Source organism: Astatotilapia calliptera, chromosome 4 (assembly GCF_900246225.1).
Source record: "Astatotilapia calliptera chromosome 4, fAstCal1.2, whole genome shotgun sequence".
Lineage (NCBI taxonomy): Eukaryota > Metazoa > Chordata > Actinopteri > Cichliformes > Cichlidae > Astatotilapia > Astatotilapia calliptera.
The window spans coordinates 27,326,500-27,347,860 of NC_039305.1; the positions used below are offsets into that span (position 1 = coordinate 27,326,500).

General features: G+C 40.3%; 3 protein-coding genes across 3 annotated transcripts; 2 read left to right on the forward strand and 1 right to left on the reverse strand.

Moving 5' to 3' along the window:
* The first annotated feature begins 1,239 nt into the window (after positions 1 to 1,239).
* On the forward strand, positions 1,240 to 11,981 carry rab3db (RAB3D, member RAS oncogene family, b). Its single transcript, XM_026165889.1, has 4 exons — positions 1,240 to 1,485; positions 6,524 to 6,642; positions 10,154 to 10,278; positions 10,436 to 11,981. The coding sequence occupies exons 1-4, from the start codon at positions 1,240 to 1,242 to the stop codon at positions 10,621 to 10,623; spliced, it is 678 nt and encodes a 225-aa protein (XP_026021674.1). The 3' UTR covers positions 10,624 to 11,981.
* Positions 11,982 to 12,918: 937 nt separating this feature from the next.
* epor (erythropoietin receptor) lies at positions 12,919 to 19,155 on the forward strand. Its single transcript, XM_026165887.1, has 8 exons — positions 12,919 to 14,040; positions 14,154 to 14,289; positions 14,555 to 14,721; positions 15,066 to 15,217; positions 15,306 to 15,462; positions 15,616 to 15,703; positions 15,836 to 15,923; positions 16,046 to 19,155. The coding sequence occupies exons 1-8, from the start codon at positions 13,935 to 13,937 to the stop codon at positions 16,787 to 16,789; spliced, it is 1,638 nt and encodes a 545-aa protein (XP_026021672.1). The 5' UTR covers positions 12,919 to 13,934; the 3' UTR covers positions 16,790 to 19,155.
* On the reverse strand, positions 18,933 to 21,126 carry swsap1 (SWIM-type zinc finger 7 associated protein 1). Its single transcript, XM_026165888.1, has 2 exons — positions 20,841 to 21,126; positions 18,933 to 19,833 (listed from the first exon to the last, which is right to left on the reverse strand). The coding sequence occupies exons 1-2, from the start codon at positions 21,108 to 21,110 to the stop codon at positions 19,273 to 19,275; spliced, it is 831 nt and encodes a 276-aa protein (XP_026021673.1). The 5' UTR covers positions 21,111 to 21,126; the 3' UTR covers positions 18,933 to 19,272.
* Between the last annotated feature and the right edge of the window lie 235 nt (positions 21,127 to 21,361).

Genomic DNA, 21,361 nt, shown 5'->3' on the forward strand with positions numbered 1-21,361 from the left:
TTCAGAGCCAGTATCCTGAGAGATTAGAAAGAATTGGGAGACGTGGTGTGGGGCCCAGGACCTTTAATACCCAGAAACACATTTTTCCATTTAAAAGGATTGTGAGAGGGTATAGCAGGTGTGCCTAGGGCTCACATTCAGCAGGAAAGAAAACTTGTTTTACTTTCACACAGTTTTACAATACAAAACCCACAGAGGCAATTTAAAATGCTCAACTGAAGTGAGGCTTAAAGTCTGGATTAACCCTCCAGCTAAACTGCAGCTACTTTTAAAAAGGTGGTCTTACACTTATATACAGACAGAGTTCTTAACAAGTGAAACACACAGACTTGTCCTCTTATGCCCTGTATGGCAATTATTCTGACAGTACAGAGTGAAGACACGCTTTCCTCCTTATTTTGTTTTCTTTAGCTCTCATGGTAGTGAGATAGATATCTGTGTTGAGCTCTGGAGACCTCCATCTGGCCAGTTAAAAGCTGAGCGTACTGACTGCCTTGACCGCTAATGGGTCTTGCGGGCAGCTGAGTCAAAGTCTGGTCTCCACGGAGACGGGTCTGACCAGAGAGAGGCACAGCTGAGCTGCAACGATTGATCTGCTGTGTGTGCGTGCGTGCGTGTGTGTGTGTGTGTCTGTTTGAATGGACGCACATGGCCAGCTCTCTGCCCTCCTCCTCCCTGTGTTTGGTTGACTGACAATAAAAGGTTTGATGGCAGGTAATCTCACACTTGCCCCAGAAGAGATTACACTGAGATTAATGGCTGTAATGAAACGATTGGACAGATGGCAGGACGTCCTGTACTTTCATTTAAAGGAAATTTTCAGGTTTTTAGTGTGTGTATAAATGGCACATCGAATGAAAATATATACAATCAGCAATTTTGTTTAGTTAAGTCACAACATCATCAAGTCAACTTCTAGTTGAAGTAGTCATTCAGCGTGCGTACATGCCAATCACTTCCTCCTCTCTGCTTCTTTAAATTAATGATGATTTCTGCTTTTCCTCAGTAGAAATCTGCAAACGAAACATTTTTCTATGTGTGTGAGAGCTGTGAACAGAGGTGTTATGTTTGTGCGTTGATTGTCTGTCCATGCAGCTGCTGCTTTGCTAGTTGTAACCACTAACCAGTGTGAGGGATGTGATAATGCAGTTGTGATGCCGTTAGTTGATTTTGGTAGGATGTTTCAAGCAAGTGCTTTAGTTTATCCTGATTTTTCACATAGACTTTGCCCTCTCGTAAATGCTCCAGATGGCATCAACTGAGTCGCGGCTCCAGCAGCAGCCCTCGCAGAAGGATGCAGCCGACCAGAACTTTGACTACATGTTCAAGCTGCTGATCATTGGCAACAGCAGCGTGGGGAAAACTTCCTTCTTGTTCCGCTATGCCGACGACTCCTTCACCTCCGCTTTCGTCAGCACCGTGGGCATTGACTTCAAGGTCAAGACTGTCTTCCGCAATGACAAGAGGATCAAGTTGCAGATCTGGGTGGGTAGATTTGAGATAAATGAGAAGTTCTCTCTGCCAAGCTACAGCATCAGTTCATTCTGCCGTTTTGTTTGCCAGAATGAAGAGGAGCTTCATGTGTACTCTGTGATAAGCTGTTGTAAATCAGAGTGGATGCTCCATACTTCTAAAGGTGTTATTGGTTTAGAACATGTTAAGTCTTTCACCTCTTACTGAACAAAAGTCTTAAAAATACATTTTTCTCAAACTGTGGTTTGGCAGTTGTGCAAGTGTACCCTGTGAATTGTGTAAATGTAAAAAGCATGACTTCCTCATGTTTTATACGCATTTATACTTCCTACCCATTATCACGCATCTGCTAAGTGTCAACATTTGTTTAAAGGAGATGGATGGTGGTGCTTACTACAGTTTTAGTTGTAGTTGTAAGCCAGGGTTTGCCTGTTTTACCTTAGATCTAGTGGTACCGTGCCTTTAAGAAAAGTTATGGTATGAATGTTTTTTGACACTTTTTTGACCACCTTTTGTATCGGTATGGTGAACGTGTTAGCCTAGAACAGGGACATCGGACTCATTTTACATCAGATTCATTTTACATCGTGGGCCATATTTTGATCTTACGTGGGCTGGACAAGTGGATCTGCCTTTTTTGTCAGTTTAACTACACATTTACATACATGCAGTTTCAACAGTATTTCTTAAGTTTTCTACATGCTAAAGAAATGCTCCTGTGGTAAATGAAAGAAATCTGTCCATACGATTTGGACTTAAGCTGTAAGAGGTAAATGTGTAAAATTACAGAAAAAGTTCTGGTAGCTCAATCTCCAGACTGTGCTGTATTTATAAAGCAGAAGGTTTCTGTCAATTAATAGAAAAATTTTTCCAAAGCCGTTTAGTGGGCCGGATTATCTTTCCCGGGTCAATTCTGGCCCAGGCCTTATGTTTGACATCACTGTCCAAGCAGATACAATTTCTACTAAATCTTAAGATAAATTTCTGGATACTTAGCTACTGTTCACATGACTGTTCACTAGCTTTAACTAACTTTATCTGCTGATTACAGTGTCACCTGGATGCCAAGGTGGAAAAGTGTTCTCTATCATGGGTTATGATGTCCTCTTCATTTAAATATAAAATGTGTTTTGACAAATTGGGCACAAATTCCTTCCTCTTTTGCTTCCAAGGTTGAGAAAGTAAGATGTATTCATTGTTTAGTTGCTGTACATTTCATGTAGACACTGATGCAATACGTTGTGTGCAGCATTTATAGCAGGCAAGGTGTTGTGATGGTGTTGTTTGTAAGTTAAACACCATCTGAAACAGTACAGTAGCTCCACAGTCACATTAGCACATAATGCTTCCTTGTTGTTGGAGTCTTCAGGTGTTGATTCAGCTGTTTTTCTGAGCTACAGTTTGTAGTATTGTTGCGTGTTGCGTTCGACAGTTGATGTTGTTGCTGTAATTCACACCACTATTCCTCTTTGCTAACTCATTTTGTCATGCATGTTTATCACACAAGATCATGATTTTGGAGAATTTGCTATCGATGCTTTTCATGAATTTGTCATTTCTTTGACGGGCAAGCAGACATTACTTCCCCTAATAGTCATACAGTTAAGATAAAAATATCAAAACACACATAATTAGATTGTGAACAGTTTGATTATTATGAATAAAACTGTTAAGCCTTACATTAATTGTATAATGTCTACTGTGGGTCAGCACTGTAGACTATAACTAAAAGATGATGCACTGTAGAGCGGATGCAAACTCCGGGAAGGTCTGAAAAGTGAAGTTGGTGAGATGGTCTTCTGAATAGAGCTGCTCGATTGTGGGGAAAAAAATCACAATTATTTTGTTCAGCATTAAGGTCTCGAATCTTTAACACAATAACTCTACATTTGAAAACTTTTTGTCAACTAAAGTCTCTCTTTCTGTCATCTTGGCCATAATCATTAGAAGTTCTAATTGTAATTTAATTTAAATGTAGTTGCACAACCCTGGCTTTCAGGAACTACTGCCGTAGTTGCAAAAAGAAGTCAAACTGAGTTGAAGTCTCTGAAAGAATAACCCTGCTTCTCGCTTGATTTATGACCTCAGTAAACACTTTCCCAATGAGTTTTCCGCCTCAGTTATTAACGTCAACACAACATTATGCTTGTTTTTTAAATTTTAGTTTATTTAGAGTAAATTACATGAAAGAGCATTTTGACAGGTCACTATTATATGAGGATCCACCCCACACTGTAACAACAGCCAAAATAGAGTTGGGGCTTCAAAAGGAACTTCAGTGGCTGACCCCACTTTTTAAACTATATGGTAACATCTGGTTAAGTCACTCAAATTTATCTGCAACATGGTGACAGGATGGCATGGGTGGATTACTAGTTTTTAAAAAATCGATGGGTAGTTGCATTATGGGAAATCTAGGATTCAGTGTTGGACCAGGGCTGGGGCAAAAAAAAAAGTCAAACTCTGTTGTTTCACCCCAGTTTCTTTTTGTTCTTCTTTTAAACTTCCACCTTCAGAGAACTATAATGGGTACCTTTAAAAGCCTGTGCCAGTTTTTGAGATGATACTTTTCCACCTTTTTACAGTTAGCAGTTGAGAAACAGCAGGAATCAGCTTCTATGATTGATCAGCCCCACTGACAGCTTTACTAACAAAGTTAACTTTGGAATGGGCTTTCATATTGTACTATAAGGTGTATCCTGGCAGCTCACCTTCCCTCACACTATGCTACAAATCCTGTCTATATACATTGTTTAGGCTGATCAAACAGATGATTCATTCAAACCAGCAATCTGTGAGCCACTGTATGATCCACAAACAGTGACCCGAATGAATCAGCAGCCAAGAGGAGCCCACACCAAAACACACAGTCACCTAGTGTGTGAATGTGTGTGTGTGAATGGGTGGATGACTGGTTGTGTAAAGCGCTTTGGGGTCCTTAGGGACTAGTAAAGCGCTATACAAATACAGGCCATTTTTACCATTTACTAAAACTGTGTCTCTTATAAATGACATGCAGCGTTAGTGGTGTTAGTCTAACAGCTGATCAGGAGGGAGAAAAAAAACAGCAGTAACTAACTTGACTGTGCACTTTGTATTCAATAATTAGAGGACATTGTTATGGGGTTCTACAGAAGCAGCAGTACTGATGGTGCTGTTGGATGACAAAGAAACCTGGTATTTCCTAAACTCAGGAAGCAGAGGAAGTTCCTTATCAGCGTCTCACTGAGCCATAGCGAAGATCGACTGCGAACTCAGTAGTGTATTTAAAGGGTGTGGGAGCAGCAGGCATGTCTTAAAACAAGCACTCTCTTACATCGTGTTAATATTTAACTCTGTAATAATTCAGGAATGCTAAATTAAAGTTGGCTACCTAACATAAGAGAATTCACCAGAGCCTTTGACAAAGAGAGTTGCAGATTAAGCCATTGTGCCAGCTGCCAGCCTCACTGTGTGTATCATGGAAAGTAGTCTGATAACGCACCACGTGGCCCTTGCACAGTGCATGAACATACAGGAACTCATGTACAATATGAACACACTGTGCACACACACTGTGTACATCCCTGCTCTCATGTCATGGAAATAAATTTCCTTTCTTTAAGCAAACACACACACCTTTTGCACATTTAGCACTACACAGCCGCACATATGCCCGGGCGTGCTATCCCTGGGGATGATGTCCTGTGTGTGCCACTGCTTCATGCCGGTCGCTTATATAAACGCAGGTGACGCATGTTTAAAGATCAGGGTCCCAGAGACGTCAGAGCTTCTGATTGTGCACAAGCCTAATTTAAACTCCTCCCTATCTGTCATCGCATATATGCACACGAGGGAGCAGCTTTTGTTTGGGGTTTATTGTAGCAACCTTGGAGACTGACTGTTTGGTTAGTAATGCTATTATGCTGCCAAATATTTGATCATCCCTTCGTGGATGAGATAAAGATGGACCTGGGATATATCACACGTTACTGAAACAAAAATAAACTCTGACAGAGCAGGCTCTGGAAAGATTAAAGAATAAAGCTTGAGCACTCTGCTCGCGGGATTTTACCAGCAGACTGCCCTCTGTGTTGGTTGTTTTCGTAAAGTGAGAAGGATCGCTCTGGTTGTCCACCTAGAGCAGTCCTAGCTGTAATGGAACATTCATAACCTTCAATGCCCTCTGGTTACCTGGACAACCCACTCTTCCTCCTCATCAAAATGAGGAAAACATCAGACACACACAGGCCCCTGATGCAAATTAAGGACTTTAGAAAGGTTACCAGGTAACCACGAGAGTGGCGGCGAGATAATCAACCAACTCACTCTACCTTTTTGATATTTTATGCTTTAATTGTCCAATAAATAAACTGAGCCGTTGGCTGTGATATTACACAGCCTCCAGGTGGTTAGTAATCCAAGCCACAAGTCCCGGTGTGATGAGAAATGATTGTGGCAGGAGCTCGTATCTAAATGCCATCTTCCCCTGGACTGTGTGGTGCAGAGAAATGGCATTTTGAAGCAATGCAGCCAGTTGGTTTGGAAGAAAAAAACTATATGAAGGTCTCACAGAGTGCAGCAGAGCCTTGACCTACCCTGATATTTACCAGTACATGTCTAATAAAACCAAATACAAATCTGACTTGAATTTAACTTAAAAACAATTGAAAAGAACTTACCTAACCAGTACTAACAAGAATCATCAAAGCTGGTGAAACTAGGAGTACTAGTAGCATCATTACATGAAAAATAACCCTATCCCCACCTTCTGCTTAAAATAGCCATCCCTGCAAGATATTTCTAAATTATAGGATGTAAATGCAATTATAGGGCATTAATGCTGTAATGGATGACTGTCAAACTTGCTCTACTTGGACTGTGTAGTGTCAAGTCAAAGCTGACACCTTAGATAACTGTTACTTGGAAAGAGTCCAGGGTTAGTGTTGGCAATACTGCCCCCTTGTGGTTTAAAATCATATACTGGAGATTTTTAACCTTAAAAATGTAAAGTGAATGAAGCAGATAGAATGAAGTATTTCATGGACTGTGTATTTTTGTATAATTGCAGGACACGGCAGGGCAAGAACGCTATCGCACCATCACCACAGCCTACTACAGAGGAGCCATGGGCTTCCTGCTCATGTATGATATCACTAACCAGGACTCCTTCAACGCAGTTCAGGACTGGTAAGTGTGGAATGAGTGAAAAGCTTTACTATTAATACTGTCTACATTAGATTATGTATTTGTAATTTTGTTTTATCTAAAAAAAACAATTAAAAAAATACATTCTCGAGTATTTTATCTAAAGTGTGAAGTTGATGCCAGTTGATGGAACATGAAGGGGTTTTTGGTATGTTAGTGCCATCATGTGGTCAGTTGTGAACTGAGACGTAAACGTGACATCCCTGTTCTTCTTTGTCCTTTTTATATACAGTTAGAGCAATAATATATTGTACAAAGTTAAGTAGTTTTATCTCTGTACACAGCCACAGTGGAAACAATCAAGATATGACTGAAGTGCAGATTTTCAGCTTTAATTGAAAGAAATGAACAAACAAAATCTTTAATGGTTTAATAGTAACGTGACTTATAATGAGGCCCAAAGATGGTGCCATTGATGTCAGTGCAAGTGAGGGAGGCCATCAAAAGGCAGAAAAATAAAAGTAAACCTATCGCTGAGACAGCACTATTTTAGGAGGAGCCATTCTTCAAAATAATGAATGCAGTGGCCGCCTCAGCAATACCAAAAAGCCTGAAAGACAACAGAAGACAAAATACATGATTGGAGAGTTCTTTTCACAATTAAGAAAAACAGCCTCTCAACATCTAACCAAGTTAAAAACACTCTTGAGAAGGTATCATTGTCAAGGTCTACAATCAATCCTTTGTGAATGTACATATAGAAGGTATCTAACAAGTCCTTTTATATTTACATTCACGAAGGGTGAATGTGAATATAGAACTTCCTGTTCGTCTCAAGAAGAGGAAGTTCAAAAGAACATCTAAAAAATCTAAAAAAAGTCTGTGCAGTTCTGAAAATAATTCTCTGAACAGATGAAACCAAGATGAACGTACCAGAATAATGGAAAGAGAAAAGTGTGGAGAAGGAGAAAACTGCTCATGATCTGAAGCATACCACAAAGAAATTGGAGATACTTCAAATGCCAAGTCAGTCACATGATCTCAACCTAGCAGAGCGCTTCCCAGTTATTAACTTAAAATTTGAATGCAGAATGATCCACAAAGAGCAGCTGAAGGTGGCCGCAGTAAAGGCAGCATCTGGTGACATCCATGGGTTCTAGACTTCAGGTGTCACTGTCTGAAAAGGATTTTCAACAAAGTTTAAAAAAGTCTTTATATTTAAATTCATGTTAGTTTGTCCCATTCATTTTGAACATCTGAAAACAATGTATTGTGTATAAAAATAGCTGAGTTATAGGTGGAAGTCTGCAGTTCAATCATATCTTGATCATTTAACACCCACTGCAATGGTGTATGTGGGCAAACTTCAAATTTGTGTCACTGTCTAACAAGGTATGGACCTCAATGTATTTTTTTTGCCAGATTTCCCAAAGAGTTTAGTGAATCTACAGCAAATATGCTACTTATCATATTTGGATGATTCTAAATAAAAATGTTTATTTAAAAACACTCAACAGCACTGGATAGCTGGTTTTTACCCCTCAGCCGTAATGTCGTCACCCTGACGTAGACACTGAAGTTTGTGAACTTTAGAACAAAGGGATGTAGGAGTTTCAAATTGATACCGTAGGTATATCTACTAAAAATCTCAAAACAGTTCAAAATCAGTGATCCCAGCGTCAAGATCAGTGGGCAGAGGACAAGTTTTCTGAAAATGTTGTGAATGCGATAATTTGAGAAGGACGTCACCCAGGATTTAGAAATTGATTCCATAAATGTATCTAGTAGGAGCCTGAGGGGTGAACCCCCTGCAGGGGGTTTAGATTCTTGTGGTTTGGAGTTGCAGCCCAAATTAGATGAGAAATGCATTGCCGTGCTATATTAATGCAAGAATTTGTAAATAATGTACAATAAAGTCTATATTTAACTGAAAGTAGTACAAAGTACAGTAGACAATACAAAAAGTACAAAGACAACATATAAACTGTTGAAACTGAGAAATCATATAGCTTTTAGAAAAAAAAATGCTCATTGGAGATGAGATGAGATGAGAGACCAGTAATGTATTTGAAATGCATTTCAAATACATTTCAAATGCATTTTAAAAAACGTCATTAACAACAGGCATAACTAGGAGTTTAACTCTATGATCTCAGGAACAATTCTGAATACTATTCTCTGTGAACACAATTCTTCACTGCGTCCTTATATGCAGTTTAATCTCTGTCATGCAGCTGGCAGGTGATTGGCCTAAACCTCTTCAGGGCAGTCTGAGGTCAAGTGGAAAACTGTTCTGTGACTGATGATTCAAAATGTGGGAATCATGGATGCCACGTCCTCAGACTAAAGAGGGTTGGGACTGTGTGGGTTGGTATCAGGGACATGTCACATAATCAATACATTTGGTGCATTATAAAATGAAAACTTTTGTGCAGTTGGAATCCTTTACCAAGAAAGAAGAGAAAACATTTAGCTTTCAAAACAACAGTTTTATTGACACTAGGAAAAACTCACCCTATATATCTTTTTTCTTCTTTATTCAAAACAAGAATGATTAGCAAAAAGCACAAAATATTTAAAATGAAAAATTTTAGATAAAATGTAGTATTACTTGCTGAAGGGTTCATTCAGTCGTGATGGTTGCTAAAATGTCTTTGGCTTTGGGCGCTGGCGACCCAACACTGCATTGGCAAGGAGATAACAGAATGAAAAGGATGTATATGAAGATGTAAAACAGTGGGGTTTATAATAAATCGTTTTTTTTAACATATAGATATTAATAGTTGTTGTATATGTAACAATGTTTTGCATATACAATGGTCCCTCGGTAAAACGCGGTTCACCTCGCTGTTTCGCAGATTTTATTTTTGTGTGTGTGTGCAATTTTGCATACCTTTTTACAGCGCATTGTGTTCTGCATCCTGATTGGCTGTTGACTATTTTCAGTTGATCTCGTGCCGTGTCTCCTGCACAGTACAGAATGCGTTCAGCTTGTCAAATTTACATAAATCTTCGATCGCTAGCAACATGACTCTGAAGTGCTGTACTGTGTGTTTGTAAGTTTTCTCCCCAACAAACACAACAATGTCGACGAGACGTCATCACCTGCGGGTGCCTTTGGTTTCATTCTATAATACTGGACTTATTTGTCTGCAAGGTTTGAACTTCGAGTGTTTAAACAAGAAAGAAAAGTGAAAATGTTCATGCCTGTCTGAGAAAACTGTCTAAAGTGTGTAGTGAGGGGTTTTACAGCCTTAAAACATCTATAATACAGGCCATTTACCATAATAATTGTAAAAAATAAAGTTGGCTACTTCGTGGATTTCACCTATCACGGGTTATTTTTAGAACGTAACTCCCGCGATAAACGAGGGACCACTGTATGTTATTCTGATTGGCTTACCCGTTAAGAGATACAGTTCATGCACACATATGTATATACATATGCTTTGATCATTATAGTAAGAATAGTTTAATCAGAGTGTCCTATATATATGCATTTTTTTTCTGCTGTTAATCATGTAGACTTTGCAACTCTGGTTTTGTCTTTCAGGGCAACACAAATCAAGACATACTCGTGGGACAATGCTCAGGTGATCCTGGTTGGTAACAAGTGTGACCTGGAGGATGACAGGCTTATACCCACAGAGGATGGCCAGCGACTGGCTGAGGAGCTAGGTAAAAGCCGTTAGTGTCACAGTGTTATTTCTTTTTAGCTTAGAGTCTGCAGACACGTTTGACTTGTCTTTTTTGTAGATTCTGACATTAGTACATCTATTTTTCATAGCAGATGAATTGAAATACCATTTAGCTTTTTGACTTTGCTTCATGTCAGGTTTTCAGTTCTTTGAGGCCAGTGCCAAGGACAACATCAACGTCAAGCAGGTGTTTGAACGTCTAGTGGATGTTATCTGTGAGAAGATGAACGAGAGCATGGAAGGAGACGCCAACCTCATAGCCAACCACAGCAACCAGGGCCTTAAAGACTCACCTTCAGAGAGCCACGGGGGCTGTGCTTGCTAAACCATCTGCCTTCTTAGTCTCCCAACACACACACACACACACACACACACACACACACACACACACACACACACACACACACACACTGAAGAATAACTTGTCTGTGCCTCAACCATGAAAAGTGCCGCACCTCCCCTTTCACTTGAGCCATACCGAGCTCTGCCCCATCCACGCAGCACAGATAATCTTCAGCACATCCTCCTCCTCCTCAGACCTGTCTTTCCTTCGAAGAGACCCACTCTGTCACTTTCTTTCTCTTAAGGGAGACTTTAAGCCTGCAGACTTTAAGCCGCCACATACACCTCTTTGACTGCTGTAGCCCCATTAACTACCACGTGAAATCTAGTGAAACATTTATTCAGTGCATTCAGTTTTCTTAGACAAATATTTTTATAGACAGCAACAAGCTAGCTATCAGTTTATCTTGAAATTTTTGATTTGATCGATGAACTGTTTAAATGTGTTATACTGTAGAAACCAGTAATGTCAAGTTCCAATAGGACTTGTCTTCGGTCTAATATTTATTAAGGTATTGATTTCTGATGGATTTTAGCAGCTCCGAGACGTTTTGTGCTTAATGAGTCTTGTCCAGGATGCTGACCTCTAGGGACTGATTAAAGGAAGGAAACATGAAGGAGTCTTGCACAGCGTGCTGAAAGTTTTCAGCATTGCCAACCCTCAAGGGCAAGTTTGACAAGAACTTTTGCTTTCTTGTCAGGAGTAAAAAAAAAAAAAAAAGTACCACTGCTGCATATGGTAAGTAAAACTACTGCCTAGAGCTGGTTAACTTAGCCAAGCATAAAGACATCGATATACTAAACTTCATATTCAAAACATACTTAGACTCACTTAGAATATAGAAAGTCAGTAGAAGCGTAATAACTACTGTACAAACACGTGTGACCAGTCTACTCCAGTCTAGAGCTTCCCTTCACCTCTTCTTCTTGCTGTTTACTAAATGTCAGGTCTGCCACACAGTGTGATGTACTAGTGTCAGCAAGCCCCTCATGTGACATGTCCTCTGTCCGCCTTCTGTCTCACACACACAAACACACACATACTGCTCCCTTAACTGTAGCATGGTACTGTGTTTAGTAGGTGAGCAGTTACAATGTGGTGAATTATCTTTTTTTCCCTTTGTTTGTTACTGACACGACTGTTTTCAAGAAGTGCAGCACATTATGTGTGTTTGTGCCCAGAAAGGGGGACAACCACTGATCTGTGAGGACGATAAGTCCGGACACCAACCGTGCTGTTGCAACTATCAGGAGGAACAGTGAGCCGGTGCAGAGCATCACTTTATTCCCCATTACTGTTATAAATCAATGTGAATAAAATGCAGTTTTAGAATGACTCCACATAATTGTATTTTATACATCTTGTTTTGTTCCTGCTGTTTGGACAAGATTTCAGTGTTGAAAGGTCAGTTTGACCCTCCTGAAAACGTCATCCTGATGGGAAAGATTGAAATTTGGAGCGTCTTTTGGATTTCACCACAAATCAGGGATGGGAATACAAGAATTGTGTGTTGTTGTTTTGCAGACTGTTGACTGTCAGTTAGTATTAACCATAGCCTCTGTACAGCGATAGCAGCCTCACACTGCTAACTGCTGGTCAGCCCACTCCCTGCTACTGTATGAGCCTGCGGCCACTTATCACTCGTGTCAGCATGTGCTGCTGAATAGTGATATAGTTTGACAGGTATTAGATGTTATCATATCACGTGTCTGTGGCATGCTGCGCTTTGATGCAGGGGTCTAAAATAGGGAAGTTGTGTGCAAGATCAGTAATTCATAACACTATTTGTATTATATCATGCAGTTTTGCAGTGTATTAAAATAGCATGCAAAAACCATGTTTCTCTTACTGAGCTTCTGATGGGGACTGCTGCTTGAAACATGCTGTTCTGCTCTGTCCACTGATATCACATTTTAGTTCAGCAGGTATCTGCCATTGTGCTCAGACGCTCTTGTGCAAACAGGTTTGAACCTCAGCTTTTAGTCCTAGAGATGTTCTTTCTTTCTTATGCTTATGGCATATATATTTTAATGTCTTACATTCCTGATTGATAGCTTTCTAAAAGATGGGAGATTAGACCCTTTGTGCTGTTTACTATATATTCTGAATGTGCAGGGTGAACCCATTGTTTGGAAAGAAAAAAGTGCATCTTGTAAACAAGGACAAATGTAGAAATCTGTTTATGAAAATAAAGAATATATTCACTACAAAAAAGACGGGGGGGAGCACAATAGTCTCTTCAGCTCATAAATGAGTTCTGAAACCTGCACACGTGTCTTTGCGGTCATGGCTACATCTAAGGTTTAATTTATGACCAGGAATCACACATCCTAACCCCAAACATCTGTTTTATCTGAAGAAACAGAGAAACCACATTCTGCCCTTGTCCTCCGCAACAATACAGATGTCTTCTTCCTGCCATAAGACACAACTTCCCTTCCCTATGCAAGGGAGGCCTCTGCTTCTAAATAGAATTCTCACTTAGCTGACTGGAAGGGATGTGAAACTGAAGTGAGCAAATGTATGCAAATGTGTCATTATTTAAACAAAACGTAGCTCTTTACGTCGGTGCCCATCTCACAGTCATCATACTGCCCTTTGTAAGTGATGTAAACACGTGCTGAATTGCATTTAAACTGACGGGGATGGGCTGAGACTACTTATCTTGGGTGAAGAAACAGGGCTGTCTGCACCTCTGATAATACTAGCCAAACCAAGAAAACACGGGGGTGCAGTGAGTAGATAAGGAACCGTTTAGGCCTGTTTCGTACAGAGTGTGAGTGGGTACTCAGCGGTTTCTGTTACATGAGCACATGCAGGAATGAAACTGTCCCAGGAGACAGCAGGGGACTACAGACCACCTCCTCGGGCCAGTCAGTGTTTGCGCACCATTTCCTCAAAAAGGGCTGTTATCTATCTATCCATCTAAATAACCATCTATCTATCGATCGAACTCTCTATCTGCGCGCCTTTACGCAATACAGATCTCAGACGTCGCAAACATGTTGTAAACATCAATGAGCGCGTGATTCCCGCCCACCATGCCAAAAAGTTCTGAAAGACTTTATTTGCCCCACCTCTTCTGTTCTCACTCAAGGAGAAAGTAAACAGCTCGGCGTATAAGCACCTTATCGCTCACGAGCAGGCGCGTAATAACCGCGCAGCGCTATGCATGGTATCGAAACACAAAACAAGCGAGGAGAGAGCTGCGGCAGATGTGTTTGTGGCAGGTTGTTTTCCGGTGATGCAGGTGGACAATAGAGGGCCGAGGTCGTTCTGTTCCCCGAGAAGACATGATGACATATGAGATTCTGAGTAGACTGTTGGCACTTTGCGCGATAGCCTGCATCGCGCGAGCGGGTTCCACCCTCCAAGACGCTCGAGATTTCGAGGAGAAAGGTAAGGCATCTTTTGGTTTTGTTTTTTTTCTGGAACTTTTCAGGAAGGCGTTAGTGTGCTCCTATCATGCCATTTCACATAGTGCTCTCACATTTCCAATTTGCCACCCTCAGTGTCCATTCTCCTGAAAGAAGAACCAGAAACCCCCAAATGCTTTGCTGAAGGGAGGAAGGACTTCACGTGCTTCTGGGAGGAAGATGAGGAGAGAGCTGGCTCTGTGCATCAGTACTCCTTTACATACACCTACCAGTAAGTCACACTTATTATTAGATAAAATGAGTCTATGTGGTGATTTTTCCTTTTATCTCTTTTCATATTACACAACCTACAATGAAAGTATTTCAGGGTGGTTTCAGGAGATACCCCTTATACTTTTTTAGGGTTTTTTTTTTTACCGCTTCAGTTCCAGAGCCTATTATTAAAAAATAATCCAAATGCTTGATTTGTTTACAAAACAAAAACTAAAATACAATATTATTATCACAATGTTCCCATTTTCCTCTATCCTGAGCAGAAATGAAAACAGCAGCAGGTGCCCCCTCAGTGCCGTCCCTGCAGCAGGTGGGAAAATGCTGATTGTATGCCATCTGAACCGAATTCAGATGTTTGTCCAAATGGACATCCAAGTTCATCGGGAGGGAATACTGATACACAATCGCAGCCTCCTCATCGAACTCGTCTGTAAGTGATGTTTTTTTTTCTGCAAACGGTGCTCCTGCCAACAACTTCTGCAAAGCTTAGCACTAGATTAATGCTTTTTAAATACGTTTTTAAGTATTTGTGCCTTACATTCTGCACTAACATGGTTCAAAGTGATGGTTAAAGGGGCTATGCACCTGCTGAGTGCCTAAAAACAAAATTGTGTACTGTAGGTTGAAATAACTGCCATCATCTGCCCATTTCTACTAAGTATGCATGCAGCATTGCATCAAGGTACCTATAGATTGAGGGGAAGTGTTTCAAAGTGAGACTTTGCAGGGAACAGTCTTCCCTTAACTGCTATGCAACTCTATGTCTGTGTGCAGTTCTTCTGGATCCTCCTGCTAATGTAACAGTGAGCAGCACAGGTCAGCAAGGCCAGCTGAATGTCAGCTGGGTGCCACCTCCTCTGAAGTACATGGATGACAGCATGATGTATGAGGTCTTCTATTCTCTGGCTGACAGCCACATTGGGCAGGTAAAGCAGCCTCACCCATTTGAACATTAAACTCTGAGCAGCAGGTTTAATGATGGCCGCACATGGACTTTTTGGGGCTTTTTTGCAGGTTGAAGTGGCCCGGGCATGCTCAGAATATATCTTGAGAGGCCTGCAGTTCAGTAGAAAGTACAAGGTTCAAGTCCGTGTAAAACTGGATGGAGTTAGCTACAATGGCTACTGGAGTGCTTGGAGTGACCCAGTGTTCATGGAAACTCTTCCTACAGGTGGTTATTCACATCAAAATGCATAACAAAAATGTATTATGTACCCCAAAAGCACTTGCAACTCATGAAAGGGACTAAATGATGCCATGGGTTTTTTTTTTTTTACCGTATTCAGTGATCTAACACACATTGATCATTCTGTTCCTCCCCTAGAATTTGATCCACTCATCATCTCCCTGACGCTCATCATCTCTTTCATCTTCATTGTCCTGTGTCTTGCTATGCTCCTGTCCCATCATAGGTCAGTCAGCCTGGCCCACACAAACAGATTGCTTACTGTCTGGTCTCAAAAAATGTCCTTCAAGAATTTTAAGTGGCAATAACAGAAAACACAAGTTGTGAAATATATCTTAAGAGTCTGTTCCTTTTCTAGGTTCCTTATAAAGAAGATTTGGCCAGCTATTCCAACTCCTGACAGCAAATTTCAGGGTCTTTTTACCATTTATGGTGGGAACTTTCAGGTAAGAAAAATATTAAGAGTCTACAGCCATGCAGACTGAGCCTTAGCCTGGCACAATGACACTTTGAGCTTAATGTAACATGCTCACATCAACACCATCATATTCTTTTTGTTTTTCTATAGGAGTGGTTAGGGCAAACCAATGGAGGTTTGTGGTTGACGCCAGCTTTCATCTACTCAGAAGAATGCCCCTCTCCTCTGGAAGTACTCTCAGAACTGAGCCTATGCCCCTCACTGCCCTCTCCACCTCTGCCACCCAAGGCCTCTAGAGCTTTGAGTGCAGTCAGGAATGAGGACAGGGAATTGAGGAATGGGGTTGAAGAGAGAGCACTGTTGGTAAAAGACAATTTAGATGGCGAGACAGATGGGGAAAGAGCCGCACCGCACCACCACTGGTTACTGGACCGCTTGCGGGCACTCCACCAGCACCAGGTTCCCTGCTCGCAGTCTTCTCTGCTGGAGTCTCAAGACACCTACGTCACCCTCAGTGCCAACAACAACAGTAACGATGAGCGCGTGGATAGCAACCTTGAGGAAGCCTTGCCCCTTGAGGCTCTTTTTCCCTCTGGAAATACAGCATTGTGTGAATCTCACTCTGACCTGGGATCAGCGCCTCAAAGCTCTGGATCAGGTTGCATTTCTTCCCAGTCCAGTTTTGAGTACCCAAACCATGCCTGGATGGCCAAGGGCCCCGGGTACACCTACATGGCAGTGGCAGACTCTGGGGTCTCAATGGACTATAGCCCCATGAGCAGAGTTGATGAAAATGGAAAAGTGCCCGTCTACACTAACGAGTACAAGAACATGATCCCTGCTCACAGGAAACCCTTCTTGGTGAGGCAGTACCCTGTCCATGGTGATGGCTGAGAGGAAGCTAAACTGTTTTAAAACAGACTCTGTAAGGGAATTTGGATATTCACCCAAGGCAACATGGCTTCCCATCAACTGTTACAAAAGTAACTGGGGAGGTGACTGACACCACAGTGTAAGCTAAAGAACTCTGTACAGGACACTGAGGGATTGAACTTCTTGAGTTTCTCCACCATGAAGAATTTTGTAAAGCTTCATGTTAAGGCATACATATTGACCATTAACAGGTTTCTTATTAGCATGCATACTGGTAGCAGACTGGTTTTTTATTAGTCACTATAAAGCACTTTCTGATGCTGCAGTCTGCACCATATTCTACAAATATAATTAATTTGCTATCTAATTACTGTTCATTGATGGTAAATAAGGAAGTAGTTATTCATAACCTATTGCCAATATAATAGCAGTTTTCCTTTTATAGCATTTAATGAATACGGGGTATTCTTGTGAAAGACTGCACAAAAGTAAGTGTTAATAGTGTTAAAAAACCTGTAGGTTCACAGAGGTGCAAAGGAGCAAGAAGTACAAACTTGGCACAGCTAACACCATTCTCCTTATTAATTGATAGCATACTTTTGTTTTCATATCATGTTTAAGGTATAGAATAAATGTACTGCTTTAACTAAATTTTATAATTTTCAGCTGATAGAGCTTTTATATTTCTCAGCATGTGGCACTGTTTAGCACCCTAATTCACACATCACAAAAGCTACACAGACAAAAATGAACTTGCTTAAAGCAGTTCATGCTGCTTGGTTAGAGCAGCATTCTCTATATAATGCTTTCCGTGCAGCATAACAGAATTTTAGGTGAACAAAGCAGTAGGAGTTATGTCTTCTTGTTAGAAGTAATGCGACTTTCACATTTTTTACATTGTTATAAAGTCAAACTTCAAGTTTCGGCAATCTTTGATAAATTGTATCATTACCGACATTAAACTGTGAAATAGCACCTACGTACTCAATCATCCAATTACCAGAAGAAACTTTGTACAAACATCATCATTGTGCAAGAACAAGCTCGTCATCACAGCTGTTGCTACTTAATTTTTCATCATCACTGCTGTGAAAAAGAAAGTTGTGTTGTTTTTTTTCAAACTCAGATTACTCAGCATCAAGTGTATATTATTCCAAAACGACAAATAAACTTAGCTTGGCTAACATTTGCTAAAATCTATAACGCTCTCTGTCTTTTTAAAAATAATTATGGCAAATCTGGCAGCCATCTGCAGTTATGAAAAAGCATGCCCTCTTTCAGTTAATGGAACCTCCATTGTATTATTGTAGGGTCTTTACCCCACAATATAAAGGGCCATGAGGCAATCTTGCTGTTATTTGACGCTATAAAAATATAATTGAATTGATCTGAGTTCTCGAGCTTTAAGTGACAGGTGTACTCAGTCTTTCTATACTGCTCCTGCATTTTGGCTTTGCTTTTGATAAGTAATATATATATTTTAATATGTTATTTGTAGGTGTTCATTTGAGGTTTTTTAAATTTTAAGAACTTTTGGATATTTTGGATCATATCCAAGTGTGAAACTCACTGTACTTGTACATAATAATACAGTTTTTGTTTTCTGTTTTTATCACAATTGTTTGAGAGGATGATCAAATCTGTAAATTGCTGCCATTTCCAAGAAAACCTTGGATCTTGAAGTAAAAGAAATCTAGTAACCACTACTAATGCAGGGCGTGGGGACATTTTAAGCCAATATCCATTTTCATCAATCACTCCAAAAAATTGATTTCCATACTTTTGCACATCCTTGTTTGATTTTGTTGCTCAATAACATCTAGCAACTGAAATTGTAGTTACTCTAAAAGCACGATTCTCAACACTGTTGAGTTATTTTAGTCCAGCAAAGTGTGAAATGGCAGGAAAACAAATTTTATAGCGCAAAAACTGACAACTCGCTAGCTTTCAGTTAGTTTGTGAAAGCTTTTCTATAATAAAGTTGTCTTTTCCCCTACAAACAGGATCTAGCTCTTTACTAGGGGGAACTCCCCAATGTGTATTTCTTTATGCTTAAATATACATAATAAGAGAAACTTTTTCATTTTGTAATTTATTTGAATGTGATATCAGCTACTGAAGTCTCGAGTTTCACAAATTATGATAAAAGAAAGACAAACAGAAAAGCATTACACTGCGTGTTTATTGGAATTTACAATGTGTTTTAGAGACTTTTTGCTCTGTGTCATTTTGACTTGTTATTAAGGCACTCTCAGCCAAAAATGTTGGAAAACCACTGTTTAGTTTAAGACATTCACATTCCTTAAACGTCTTTGTAAAGACTGTTAATGTTTTTGATTAACCTTCATGTCATTTAAAATTCAAACTCATTAAATATTGTACTGTTACAGCTGTTATGGTCCTTTTACCTGATATCTGAAAGGAAGAGCTTTTTCCCCCCATTTTTTGATAATCCTGTGACACTGTAATGTAGCTGTGACTACCGTCTCTACACAAAATTTCTCTCAGACCAACTTAAACTCCATTAAACCATCAGGAAAAATGAAGAGCTTCCACTCTTGGGCTACACCTGGCCTGTCGTTATAGTCTTCAGTAAAAGAAGGGTCTGTGATTCCTCTCCCAGAAAGGTAAATGTGCCACACTTCCTGTACAGCAGCTGCTGTAGCTTCATAGCCGCTGTCCTGGTCCAGAGTACAGCGTACCTGGAAATAGCGGTCAAGTACATCAAGGATAGGATCTGTTCCAGATGGATCCCCACCAGCGTTCACCTCCGACAAGAAAGAGGCAATAATGCGGCAGGGGGCTGAACTTGAACCCCGCTGTTCCAGGACTTGCGTGAGAAAGGCAGCAGTGTCACACAGCAGCGCAGCAATGTGCGCAGCGCAAGACCTCTCCCCAGGGTGAAATCCACTTTGGCTGCTGCCCCCAGGACCAGACAGGAAGCTCTCGAGTCTGTCGACTATGATGAGTGAAGGAGGTGTAGGGGACGTGTTGGTAGGCTCATGAAGGCTAGCCACCTGCTGGAGGAGTTCCTCCACTGTCCTGGGATAGGAAAACTTGATTTTCTTTGACAAAAAATATATAAATAAATAGATTATTAATAACAACAACAATAATAATAATGATAAATACATAAACACACAAAAAATGAAAAGCTAAATAAATCATGGTAGATTATTGATTTAACCACCTAATTTTATCACACCTAAAATACTTTTTAAATCTGGGGCTACAATTACATTTTTGTTTTAATTGCTGGGTAACTTTTCAGGCAATAATTGTTTTGACATTTTAATAATTGATCAGCAAATTATTATGGCATTGTTGCCTGTTTTGTATTATAATCATAACCTGCTCCATTTCATCTACAAAGGCTTAAAACACAATTATAATACTAGTGTTTTTTGCTTTATCCAGCTCCACGTGACACGTGGTAATAAATGCTCAATTGTTCAATTACTTGTGATTACATGTGAGTTTCTAATTTTCTAACTGCAATCAAAGATATTGATATAACAGATATTAACAAGTCAGTGACCAGTTAAAATTATGCACCATATCCATGGTTGTAAAAGTGTATTAAATTATTATGTGCTTTGATTGAGCCGTACAGTAATTGTAACCATGGCAGTGGCTGGTGTCTTTCTGCTGTGTTGCAACCCTAAACCACTTTCAACCTAAACTAGACCTCAGTTATTTCTTATAATATTTATTTGTTTCCCTGACCCAAAAAAGGTTAACAGATAACAATAAAAACGGGAGTTAAAAAAAGAGGGGTATCACGTCTGCTCAAATGTCATTTTAAACACTTACAAATGTCTGTAACGTTTATATATTCATATCATAAAACGTAAATAGCATTCACGGATTGGATGATCTGCAACTAAATGACTAAATAATTAAATAAAATGCAAGCACCTATGTTGGAAGATGAAAAAACTTCCATGACAACAACCCTCAAAACACTAACACACAAGGCACCTGGGCTACTAAAATGTTGTTTATCACGAGTAGTGAAAAAAAACAAGCTTTTGCGAATTTGGGCACAGTTTAAACATAAAACGACCCCTACCTTTAGACTTTCTGGGCTCAGGTTGGGAACACATCTCTGCAGAGACGGTGGAAGGCTCTGGATCTGAGTCTGGGTAAAGAACATCACTTTTATGCCCATCTCCGCGGCAGCTGTGACGGAAGCCAAAAGCAGCACGGAGCGGCTGAGGCTGTGGTCTCCGACCACCAGGGTGCTGCAGGTCGTTGGTGACGGAGTAATAACTTTGACGTCCTTCTTTAAATCGGATTGTGACATAAACGTCCGAAAAACGAGCGACAAAATATCAGCCATGTGTCACAATCCCAAAATCAACGCTTTACTAACCAAAAATGATGCTCTGGCTCAAGCTTCCCGCGTTTGTTTACATGGTGCACGATGGTGTTCGTGCTACTGTAGTCCGGATGCAACGCATTGTGTCCATTGTAACGTTCCGCTCGGTCCACACGGTTCATATTTCTATTAGCATTTCACCGATGTCTTCGCCTAGCTTAAAAGGAAAAACTAGATATTGCCAACGCAAAGTTTATGAATCTATAGCGCGA

Excerpts from the sequence above, each read along its gene's own strand:
- rab3db (XM_026165889.1), top strand. The coding sequence starts at position 1,240 with ATGCTCCAGATGGCATCAACTGAGTCGCGGCTCCAGCAGCAGCCCTCG. Across the intron at positions 1,486-6,523 it reads GGATCAAGTTGCAGATCTGG|GACACGGCAGGGCAAGAACG; the intron begins GTGGGTAGATTT and ends GTATAATTGCAG. Across the intron at positions 6,643-10,153 it reads TTCAACGCAGTTCAGGACTG|GGCAACACAAATCAAGACAT; the intron begins GTAAGTGTGGAA and ends TTTGTCTTTCAG.
- epor (XM_026165887.1), top strand. The coding sequence starts at position 13,935 with ATGATGACATATGAGATTCTGAGTAGACTGTTGGCACTTTGCGCGATA. Across the intron at positions 14,290-14,554 it reads TCCTTTACATACACCTACCA|AAATGAAAACAGCAGCAGGT; the intron begins GTAAGTCACACT and ends TATCCTGAGCAG. Across the intron at positions 15,463-15,615 it reads CATGGAAACTCTTCCTACAG|AATTTGATCCACTCATCATC; the intron begins GTGGTTATTCAC and ends TTCCTCCCCTAG.
- swsap1 (XM_026165888.1), bottom strand. The coding sequence starts at position 21,110 with ATGGCTGATATTTTGTCGCTCGTTTTTCGGACGTTTATGTCACAATCC. Across the intron at positions 19,834-20,840 it reads TGAGCCCAGAAAGTCTAAAG|AAAATCAAGTTTTCCTATCC; the intron begins GTAGGGGTCGTT and ends TTTTTGTCAAAG.